Source organism: Copadichromis virginalis, linkage group LG20 (genome assembly GCF_057382275.1).
Source record: "Copadichromis virginalis isolate Kocher_CV1m ecotype Utaka linkage group LG20, C_Virginalis_male_GT1.1, whole genome shotgun sequence".
Taxonomy (NCBI): domain Eukaryota; kingdom Metazoa; phylum Chordata; class Actinopteri; order Cichliformes; family Cichlidae; genus Copadichromis; species Copadichromis virginalis.
Genome location: NC_140637.1, coordinates 9,402,110 through 9,414,219, shown reverse-complemented (window position 1 = coordinate 9,414,219; position 12,110 = coordinate 9,402,110). Strand labels below are relative to the sequence as shown.

The window sequence follows — 12,110 nt, the reverse complement described above, 5'->3', positions numbered from 1 at the left end:
TTAATCGAATTAAGAAATTAAGACATATATGTATGTAGACTTACTGGTCATTTAATCTAGCTAATTTTAACTGATGCCCAATGCCGGTAAACTATCGTGTCCTAAATGTCATGCAGCTACAGTATCTGCAACTAGATGGTGAATCACTGTTGAGAAACCCCATAAATCTGTGAATCTTGGCCTATCCTTTTTGTTACCACTATTAGTACAAGGTCACGGATACAAGCAGCGGAAATGAGTTTTCTCTGAAAGGTGGATGGGCTGTTCCTTAGCGATAGGGTGATGAGATTATTCATTTGGGAGGGGTTCAGCGTAGAGCCGCTACTCTTCCACATCGAAAGGATACGGCTAACTCCATCATCTCCTGGGTAAAGTCTTCAGACCAGGCATGTGTTAGCAGCCAGAGGCCACAACATAGACCCGGGTATGCTGGAGCGATTACATCTGTCAGCTGTCCTGGGAAACACTCGACATTTCCCCGGATAAGCTGGGGGAAGTGGCAAGAGGAAAGTTTGGGTTTCCCTGCTGCCACCACGACCTGACTGACAGATAAGCGGAAGAAAATAGCTCGATGTTTTCTTGATTTGTTATGGTAAAATGGCCTGTATTTGTATAGCGCTTTACTAGTCCCTAAGGACCCCAAAGCGCTTTACACAACCAGTCATCCACCCATTCACACACACATTCACACACTAATGTGTTATGTTAGATTTTACCTTGTTCAAGTGGTTGTCATGAATTTTCAACAATCTGCATCATTAATAATGCACAGCAAGTCGCGATTTATTCATCTTCCAGATGTTCTCATATTTTAGAAATACATGAACATATATTACATTTATATTTTTTCATATCATATATATAAGTATTTTTCTTCTTCGCTGTCTGGATCATAACATGTAATGTTGATAATGCACAATGCAAGGTGACGCACAGTTAATCAACATGATTCGTTATCGAAGAATGTCATAAATGGCTTAAAACGCCTTTCTTATCAGTTTTTGACATTTTCCATTAAACGGTTTTGACATTTAACTAAATATTTTAGTGTTTCTTAGTTTTAGACTAGTCAATTAGTCTACTTTTTTCCCCTCATTTAGTTGAGTAAGAATTTAGTCGCTTTCCTAGTGTGCAGATGGGTAGGTAATTATTACACTAATGCAAAAGTGCTATACCATTTGCAAAAGAAATACAGCCCGCTGACATGACAATATAATCCACAGTTTGTATATTCAGTGCATGATTCCAAATGACTCATCATTGTGCACAAATGCCAATTAATGGCATGAAAGCCAAGTTTCATAAATGCCACCTTCTTGAATTAGATACATCGATCATAATCTCTCTCTCTCATCCTGCTCTTTGGCTGGATAATTGATGTCTCTCTCCTGGTTTGGTGTTCTCAGTGTGAGATCAGATATGCAACTTGGAGTTCTCTATAAGACGACTCGCTCAGTTAAAGTACTTTTCTGCATTTTTTTGAATAAAACAATTTGGTTAAGCCTCAACATACAGGTGTAAAGAATTAAAACTTTGAGCGAGAAAATGTCTTGTGCTTTTTTGTGCCATTTATTTTTCCTGTCTTCTCCTTTTCCTATTAAAATATAATTAATCATAAAATATAAAAAACACGCCTTTATTAATTGTATTCTAGCTTTCATGTGGTATTTTCTGTTCGTAAATACCCATAATAAAACATAGCTGATTCCTAATATAGCTAAAATAATCTCTTTCCTTGCCTGGCTGCATCTGTTTAATGTTAAATTATGCAAATCAAATCAGAACATAGCACAGCAGATATGGAGCATAGCCCTGCTTGTCGGATTACTAGGGTACATGGTACACTGATTAGAAGTGATATTAGTGGATAATGTTTAGATTAGGTATTAATCTATATCTGCAGACATAACATGGCTGGATCCCTTCACACACAGAAGTAAAGGAAGAGTTGTTTTTTTTTGTATGAGTCTAGATATCTCAGTGGAAGCAGAAAACCTTCAGTGTGTATTTTTTTTTCCTAAAAGGGTGGGAAAGAAATGTGTGGATTTCAATATAATAAACCCGAAAAATATTTAAGGAGTGACAGACAGTCGTCAGTGTTCGCTTTGTGCATTATTGGATGTTATGGAGCATATTTGTTTAATTATGGCATTTAAATGTTTTATTTTTTTATGCTTATGCTTACTAATCTCATGCTGTTGTTAGTAAATAAGTCATATTAATATTGTAATTTGCTTTGCATTAATAAGGTTTGCAGGACAGAACTGTGGGACCATTGACTTGCAGGGACATTGAAAACAGTGAGAATGTTAACAGGAGAAGAGAGCTGATCCATAATTCATACAAACCCAAACAACAGCAGGACCAGAGAATTAATCGGTACAAGATGGAGGGTTTGTGACTCAAATGCAGCAAACAGATGCAACATGTTTTCCCTCCATCTCTACCATTCTACAGATATATAGAAGATAATAAAGGGCTTCTTCACCTAAGTATATTGAGTTTTATGCTGTTGAGTTATATTTTCTCTACAGCAAATCTCTGTTGGTTCCTTCAACTGATTAACATCACAATTTATTGCACAGGTTTAACGCATGAAGGATGTACGTGTGTGTGTGTGTGTGTGTGTGTGTGTGTGTGTGTGTGTGTGTGTGTGTGTGTGTGTGTGTGTGTGTGCGCGTTTTCCATAAAGGGCTGTTTGAGGTTAAAGTTAGGGTGAGTGCCAACATCAGTGAGTGTCCACAGACAGTATGCGTGTGACAGTCTGTCTATGTAGTGTTGTTGTATGTGTGAAGCTATGTGAGTGTATACATGTGTATTTTGTGTTTTTTTAATATATAACAAGTCTGTGGCTTATCAATCTCTGCCTTTCCCCACTTCATTAGCTTCATTAGCACAATCCACTGTTATCAACATGTACTACTCACTCTCTCTTTCCACCAATTGACCTTAGAACTGAAGAAGCTTCTCGGATGAGAGGTGAAACGTCTTCAAGCAACTTAAAGAAGTCCAGACGCTTTTCTTTGCAAGCTCCTTTGACCACTCTCTCTTTCCTTCACATACACACACTGGACCGCAAGTAGAGGATCTGCAAATCTGATCTAAGTTTCGTACAAAAAATGATCACATACAAGCCTGACAGAAGTTGCTATCCTACAAATAGAGTAGGAGAGCTCAAAAAACACACAACAGCGGTAAAACCTTGACAGGCTATGCTGATAATTACTTAACATTAACACTGTATCCTTCACAGGAAGCTGACACCCTGCATATAAGCTCTAAAATCATCTTTGTTCTGACTATGTATTATGCAACCACCAGCTCCAGGCTAACACATTTTAAAGGATGTGTTTTGTGACGTAAAAGTATGACGACACAGCAAGTGTTAGTGATAATGAACAGGATTCCACATTTACTAAGCTGTATTAGTTTCCTTTTTTTTAAAAACAGAAAGAAGACTTTTACTTGCCAGCACAAACTGTGAGTGTTCTAACCCTGAATATAATTAGCCATTTACTATGCTAATTTGTTAGCATGGAGCAATGGGGGTGAATGATGTACTAGGTACATACTTCTGGTTTCAGTGTGCCAAAGCAAATGAAAAATGAGTCACAACAACACAAACACAGTTGTTTGTTTAATTCAGCGGAGTGTTTGTTGTGGTGTCTGTGAATGAGAAGCGCCTGTATCTGACAACAGTGGGAATCAATGAGTGTCGGCATGGCTAATATATCAGAGAGAGCCTTATGCTTTTGAATCTAGTGAGGTTGTGCTCTCTGTCTAAAGTCTTTCTGCTCAGAGATGTTGATATTTGATATTAGTCATCAGATGCTGACAAGAGGCTGATAGTTTGACCCCATCACCAAAGGCGAGCATCGACCTCTCAATCAAAACGAGACTCTTAACCTTTTTCCTCCTCCTCATCCCTACATACACCTCTGAACATCGCACTAATCCATCCTTTCAACTTGTCTTTTGACTGCAAAATACAAGAATCCTTGGCCTTCTGTCTTCACATCACACCTAAGTTGAGTCTCATTTGTGACCCATGTGTCATGTCTTAGCACACTAATGGAGATTCTGGCACCAAGGAAGTGCTGTCACTTGATGAATCTACATATGCACAGTCTATCACAAATAAAGTTCTTCATGCAGCCTTTGTACTGCTTACTCAAACTGCTCACTGTTTTTATATAAATGACATGTATTTCTGAGAAAATATAACTTTATTCTTTCACACTTCCGGGCCCAACACTGCCCTCACCTTAAGCCATTTCTCCCATTTCTTTGATCACTGCATTTACTCCCTTCTTTCGGTCACTCACATCAGTTCAATCTGATCCAATTCAAATGTGTTTTATTGGTCAAAAAAGAAGTGCCTCTTCAAGCAAAAACTTCTCTCACTCCCTCTCCATATCTGTACTTCTTTTCATTCACTGACTCAACAGGCCAGAAAAAACATCTGAAACCATCTCTCTGTTCGATCCATTCTTCAACATTCAGAGTTTAACTGCGTGGCCCCCTTTTTTTCTGTTATTTCTAAACATTTAAAACTGAAGGATTGCCTTCTGTCCACCAATAGTATTAATTTGATAATTACCTAAACAATTAGTAATGAGCCTGATCATATTATTTATTCTATTGATGCATATATAGTGATATCTTAAAGCAAACAAATGGTCATGCAAGCACCTCTTGACTGTTAAATCTGACCTACCTCAGTGAGGTGGGGGTTGGGGTTGAATCCACACTGGTTGCAGACAGTGGCCTTGCACTGGGTGCAGGTGTTGTAGTTGGGTACAGCCGGTGGGTTAGACAGCTCTGTGGTGGTGCACACTGGGCACAGCTTGCTGCTCGGCATGGGTGCTATCTGTGGCACTGAGTATGGTGAGGTGGGTGTCACACCACGGTCAGGAGACAAAGAAGGAGACCGACCTGTCCTGGAGCCGCCGGAACCACTGAAGTCAACTTGGAGGTTTCGGCGAGAGGCATGTTGACCAGGACTTTGACCTCCATGACCCCCCATGCTAGACCCAGCTGGACCGTGACCCATCCCTTGACCAGACCCTGGGCCCTGCCCCATTCCAGAGGCCTGGCTGGACTGCATATGTCTAGGAGAGGTAGGAGCTTCGTGAGTGGCCAGGCGGTAAGGCTCACCAGCTCTTGGCCCTATTCCTCCACTGCCCATTCCTCCTCCCATTCCCCCCATTCCTCCTGCTATTCCCCCCATTCCTCCTCCCATTCCCCCCATCCCTCCTCCACCTAATCCTCCCATTCCTCCCATCCCTCCTCCCATTCCCCCCATCCCGCCTCCACCTATTCCTCCCATAACTCCTCCCATTCCCCCCATCCCGCCTCCTCCCATTCCTCCCATCCCACCTCCTCCCATTCCACCCATTCCTCCTCCTCCCATTCCTCCCATCCCACCTCCTCCCATTCCACCCATCCCTCCTCCTCCCATTCCTCCTCCTCCATGGCCTCCTTGTTGCATGCCAGGCTTGGGACTACCCATTGAACCCATTGGACCCCTAGAAGAGACAAAGCAAAGGAAAAAAAGTCAAAATCAGACGTTTCTGTTAAAATCTCTAAAACAGAAATTCATTCAACCTTCCCAAAAAGTGACAGCACACTGGCACTGCAGGTTAACTGATATTTAAGGAATTTGGATCAGGATATTGTTTCTTACACTCACCATAACCAAAATTATACTAAGGCACAAGTGTCATAAACAAATAAACAGTGGGCTTCTCTGGAAGGCAGTGTTCCAGCAGTAAACATTGTTGCAAATGTTTTCATAAGTAGCTTACATTGTCTACATTAATCTAGGTTCTTAAGCAGAATTACATTTATTTGTGGGTAACAGTCGAGATTACATTAAAATATGCCCAGTTAACACATCTACTGTATGGCAGTCCTTCCAGGATGCTTGTATTATCTGTATATAGGATAATAAGTTCATGGCTGATTATTGCTGGGACTAAATCACTCTGTACTGAAACACCAAAACATTGCCATTTATTTGTTTCTATTTCTTGCATATAGGTCAGACAAAGACAAAACTTTTTGTCTACAAAGGCAACACTGTATGTATTGTTGTAATAAGTAAGAAAAAATAATGATTATTGCTTTGGTCTGAGTTTACTTTGATTTTCTCTTGTCTAAACAGGGTTAAAAGTAAACATGCAGGCTTAAATATAAAGATGCATTCACTTAAAGCTTTTAATTAGTCAGGCTAAAGACTCTATTTTTAACTTGGAAAGGCCAAGGCCAATTAACTTCTCATTAGTGATCACAGTTGACTACAGCTGGTATTTTCTCTTTGCAGGCATAAAAAGGAATTGTTTAACAGCACTTGGTAAACTGACTGCCACTCAGAACAATTGAAAAGTCAAATAAACTCAGTGAAGATCTAAGAATGAGAGTTGTAGATTTACTCAAGTTTCAAATGTCTCTTGGAGCCATTTCTAAACAACTGCAGCTTCCAGGATCATCAGTTCAAACAATTGTCCATAACTACATGTTATTTGGATGTCATCGCTTTGCCAAAATCTGGAAGGACACCCAAACTCTCACCCTCAGATGAGAGGAAATTGGTTAGGATGTTCAGGAACAACCTGGGAACAACTACTCCTCAAGCCTGCCGTGATTTAGAATCTGCTGTAACACCAGCGCGACTGTCCACAGTGAGTTTTACATCATCATGGACTCAAATCAAATCAAATCACTTTTATTGTCACATCACATGTGCAGGTACATTTGTACAGCACATGTGAGTGAAATTCTTGTGTGCGAGCTTCACAAGCAACAGAGTTGTGCAAAATACAATAATGTAAACAAGCAAAATACAAGAACGGCTACATCTGAAACTAATAAATATATGTACAATATATAATAGTATATGCATTTCTGGATGTGTATACTGAATATTTTTCTACGTGTGTGTGTGTGTGTGTGTGTGTGTGTGTGTGTGTGTGTGTGTACACATATTTTATGTGTACACATATTTTACAAATTAAATAGTGTAAAGAATAAATAAAAAATATATATATATACATATATGTATATATATATATGTATGTATGTATGTATGTATGTGTATGTATATATATATATATATATATATATATATATATATATAAAAAAACACCCAGCACGCCCCTGCGGGCGGTTTATCCTTCAAGCTCGGGTCCTCTACCTGAAAAATCTGTTTAGAACAGCGTACTATGTTGCAAAGAGTGAACTACCACTGGCAAAATTTAGCAGTCTTTGCAAACTTCAAAAAGCAAATGGCCTAGATCTTGGTTCCACTTGTCTCTTACCCGTGACTTCAGTGGAAATTTCAAATTCAGGATCTGACACAGACTGATTCATGTCCTACACAGTTCTTACAAGTTCATAGAAATTTCTGTTCAATTAGAACCAAGTATTTGAGTTGATGATTGTAATTTTTATACAATGTTGTAATTTGTTTTTCAACAATTTTTTGATTAATGTTTTGTTTCCTTTACAATATTATACTTTAATGTATAATATTGTAAAGGAAACAAAACATCAATCAAAAAATTGCTCTCTTTTTTATTCAGGCTACTTAAATTTATTTTGGGCTACCAAAAACTGAAGAGTCCCTGCCCAAAGGGCTACCAGGGATTTTGAAATTTTGAGAGGCCTGAGATATATTTATTTTTTTAATTACTTTTGTTTCAGCAACATTAAATTTAAAAACTGTACTTTTGAGTTAAAATATATATTTATAATTTTAATGAATGACAAATTAAAAAGGCATGAACATTTTTTTTGTATCGAAAAAATATCGAACCGTGACACCAAAGTATCGAACCGAACCGAACTGTGAATTTTGTGTATCGTTGCACCCCTAATATATATATATACATATATATATATATATATATAGATAGATAGATAGATAGATAGATAGATAGATAGATAGTATGACGTTCCCCACAATGAGTACATGTTAATTTCTGACCACAACTTTAAGCCTCATGGTTCATTCAAATATATTTTCTGCAGCTGTGGAAAAGAAAATGAAATGAGCAGCGCTGGGATACCAAACACAGCTTTGTTTTGTTTTTTTATTTAAAGTACTATTAAATGAGTGGATGCTACAGGAGAATTAAGCCTATAAATTTTTACTGATTCTACCAGAATCAATTATCTCTTCACTGCCAGAGAAACAATGGCAGCAGCAACTTTAAAAACCAGCAAAAGAATTATATATTCATTCACTGGACTCTGAACATCCACAGGCATAAACAAATTAACAGAACAGAGCTGGCTGTAGCTAGCCAACACACACACACACACACACACACACACACACACACACACACACACACACACACACATCATGATTCTGTAGTGAATATTTGAAGTGAGTCTTACTGACATGTACAGCATTAAGCATTCAAAGAAAAAAATATTTCTGACTTTTGGATATTTAGTGGTGAAGCATTAAAACATTTTTGCATGTGAGTCTCAATCCATCTATCCATCCATCTTCTCGAGGTTTTGGGGGTGGGAGGGGTCGGAGGCAGCTATCTATAGCCTATCCGAGGTAATACGCAGTACGCCTTAAACAGGTCGCCAGTCTATCTCAGAGACAACAGAGATTCAAACAATCGTTCACGTTCACAGTAAAACCTGTGGGTAATTTTGAATGACCAACCACCCTAACATGCATCAGACTGTAGGATGAAGTCAGAGTACTTGGAGAGAAGGTGCACAGGTAAGGGGATTTTAACCCAGGGCCTTCTTGGTATGAGGTGACAGAGTTAACCATTCCAGATATAAATACTTTTTCTTTAATTCAGCTAATGTTAAGCACATTAACAAATTAAGACAAGTGAATCAACACGTAATGGATTGCTAAAACACTAACTTTGTGTTCATGTCTTAATTCAAAACCCCAAAGAGTTGCTGCTCTTACTAGCCTCCAGTGTGTACACTAGTGTACAGTATGAAGCGTTCACACAACGCACCCCACAACGAACACAATGCATGTGCAAAGAATTATGTTTTATTCTGTTTATTCTTTTTTTATTACATGTGCTGTTATTAACTGAACGGGTTTTGTTCAAATGAAAAATGTTGATTTACTCTGAGCTTCAGCGTCACAATGGAGACTGACAAATGTTTCCGTCTATTTCTCCTCTCATCGAAAAGTTTTCTTCTTGTGGATACTCCGTCTGTGAAGAAATATCTGTCTGCCTCTATTTTTTCTCCAGTTTTCTATCTGTGCTTATTTTCTATCATTGACCTTTGCAATTTGTAAAAAAAATTCTCTTGCTCCTGCTCTTTTTGCTGACTGTCTAACATTTTGTTGCCTGTCTGTCTCTACCCATATCCTCGCTCCTCTGTTGTTTTGTTTTTCCGCTCTCTTCTTTTGTCTTTTGTCGATTCTCTTCTTTTTTCTCTCGCGACATTTTCATTTCCGCTCTTGAAAGGGAAGTGGCCCTTAAGCGACCCTTTTTGTCTTTCCTACACAAAGTCTGTCGGTCAAAGAAACAACCTTTTCTATTCTGAAGTGGAGATGAAAAAACAAACATATTTACCAGAAAAACAGAGACACTGAGTGTCAGTGTGTATTTGTGTGTGTGTTTTATAGAGAAAAGGGTGACTCAACAAAAACCTACAAGTTCATTCACCAAGCAGAGACTGAACAGCACAAGACTTAAAGCTGACAGAGAAATGGATTATAGGACAGCAAACATAGGGTTGATTCTGATTGTATTGAGCTATCACTACATGGTCTGTTTTTTAAACCACTCTCTAGTCCCTTAAAGCCAGTATATTTATTGCCTGGTATATACCCACAACACTGGCCCCTAAAAAATCCATAATTTAATAATAGTATGGTGTATACAGTACAAGCTGTTTCAAAATTTCTTCCATAATAAAAAAAACATTTCAGGGACATGAGACTTAGCACTGAGTGGCATGGCAGCTATCAGTAATGCTCCAAAAGGATAAAAAAAAAAGAGAGAAGTCATTAAAGTAGTCATTTTCCACATCTTCCTGTACTCTTTTCTTCTAGCTAGCTATTAGCACCAGTAAGCTGGACTGCTCTAGTGTATTTACAGTCCTCCTGTGAAAAACTAAGTACACCCCATGATTGAGTAGCTTGTAGAACCACCTTTAGCAGCACTAACTGTTTCCTGTATAACTTTATCAGTCTGTGGAGGGATTTTGGCCCTTGCTTCAGTTAATTGAGATTTGCAGTTATCTGTTGATGCACAGCTCTCTTGAGGTTCCACCACTGCATTTCAATCAGACTGAGGTCTTTGACTGGGTCAAAGCAACTCTTTGATTCTTTTCTTTCTCAGCCACTCTGTTGTAGATTCGCTGCTACGCCTGGGATCATTGTCCTGAAGCATAATCCAGTTACAACCAAGCTTTTGCTTAGATGGCCTCATATTTGACACCAAAATATCACCCAGTCATGAACGTTTGTCATGCTAACTGATACATGTAGAGATGTAAGTTTTAGGTGTTTTTGCACTTTCTCTGAGCATTATATGTTCTAATCTTGGGATGAATTTCCAATCCTGGGTAAACTGTGACAAAACGCCAGCACACACCAGAATACCTATCAAAACTTCTGCTTTTATACAGGTGATCACACTTGCTGATGATTAAGTCAGATGCACTGGATTAGCATCACTTTGCTGATAATTCCAGTGAAAGCAATAAGGGTGTACTTAGTTTTCCTTTTCCATGTGACTGTATATCTTTGATGCTTAATATTTTTCTGCCTTTTCACACTTTATCTTCCATAAATGGACCACCACTGTGCAATACCAATTCTATGTGCAATAACTCAACTGTATATACATAACACTATTTATTACATATTACTTACGTCTTGTATATTGTACATTTTATATATATATATGTTTTTCCCTATGTTAATACTGTCCATGTGTACATAGTGCTGCAGAACTGTACCCCCCCAGCATGTTTACACTGAGTAGGAGATGCTCTGTATCTCATTGTACAACTGTATAGTGACAATAAAGGCATTCTATTCTATTTTATAAGCAGAGCAATTAATTTAAATACATTTTTAAAAGAAAAAAAATGAATTGTTTTCGTATCCTTAAAAATCACTATTTGAAAACAGTTTTTCATGCATACTTCAGAACTAATAGTAAAAAACCCAAAAATGTAAAGGTTAAGGAAAATGTTGTTTTCAAGAAGACAGCATCATGAATTGCTGTGAGTGTGGTCGACATAGGTGACAGTCCAAATAATAGGAACAGCCTTTCTCTCTGTGTGTTTACACAGTTTGGCTTTGCATCACACTGGAGACATTCATCACTGTCGCAGCCAGCCTTTAATGACCCAGTACAAATGCTTGTTCAGTCAAAGTGATTTCACCCACTCCCATTATAACCCTTAATTTACTCTGATTGTGGATGAGAGGGCTAAAGCTTGTCTGCCAATCATACATAAGTGACATTGACAGAGACAGATGAATTCAGAGGGGAAGACACAAACAGAGAAATGAGATGAAAATGTCACAGTAAGCAAATGTTAATCTGAGTGGTACTTCTTCATAAGCTGGAGTATGCCTAAAGGATGCATCATTATTGTGGTCACTTTTCAGACTGATTAGTAATCAGATCAGCTCTATATTGTCAGAATCAACTTTGACTAGTCTGGACTAAATGCTGACAGGCATTATTCTAAATTAATTTTGAGTCATTTTTTATTGCTATTTTTGACCTACAGCTGCTTAGCTGAGGCTTTAAAAAAATCAAATCTTTTAAAGACAAACATCTACAGCTGTTTTAGACTGGCTAATTCCACATTTTAGGTGTTAAACCTATTAAATGAGTACCTGTTGTTTTTTTTAGCAGTACTTTATGTGTTCAGTGGTAGTTTATGTAGATTTACTGTTTTATTCATAAAAATTGGATTTTTGCTTCCACTACACTTCAACTTGTCATCTAAGTGATTACATTTTGAAATTGTACTTTTACATTGTTCACTGAATTATCAGCTAAACCACTATTGAAAATATGACTGATGACATCAATTCATAATTCAGACTTCATTTGCAATCCTAGAAAACCCCAGAGGAGATGCTT

General features: G+C 38.1%; 1 protein-coding gene across 3 annotated transcripts in view; it reads right to left on the bottom strand.

Annotated features, from left to right (window-relative positions):
* The window catches only part of bsna (bassoon presynaptic cytomatrix protein a), a 133,624-nt gene extending 128,304 nt beyond the window's left edge, over nucleotides 1-5,320 (bottom strand). For 2 of the 3 annotated variants that reach the window (XM_085443476.1, XM_085443477.1), the window contains exon 1: nucleotides 4,718-5,320. In XM_085443476.1, the coding sequence (XP_085299602.1) occupies nucleotides 4,718-5,305 (588 nt within the window). In that variant the 5' untranslated portion in view covers nucleotides 5,306-5,320. The remainder of the gene's footprint in view (nucleotides 1-4,717) is intronic. The other variant, XM_085443475.1, reaches the window with a different exon arrangement.
* Between the last annotated feature and the right edge of the window lie 6,790 nt (nucleotides 5,321-12,110).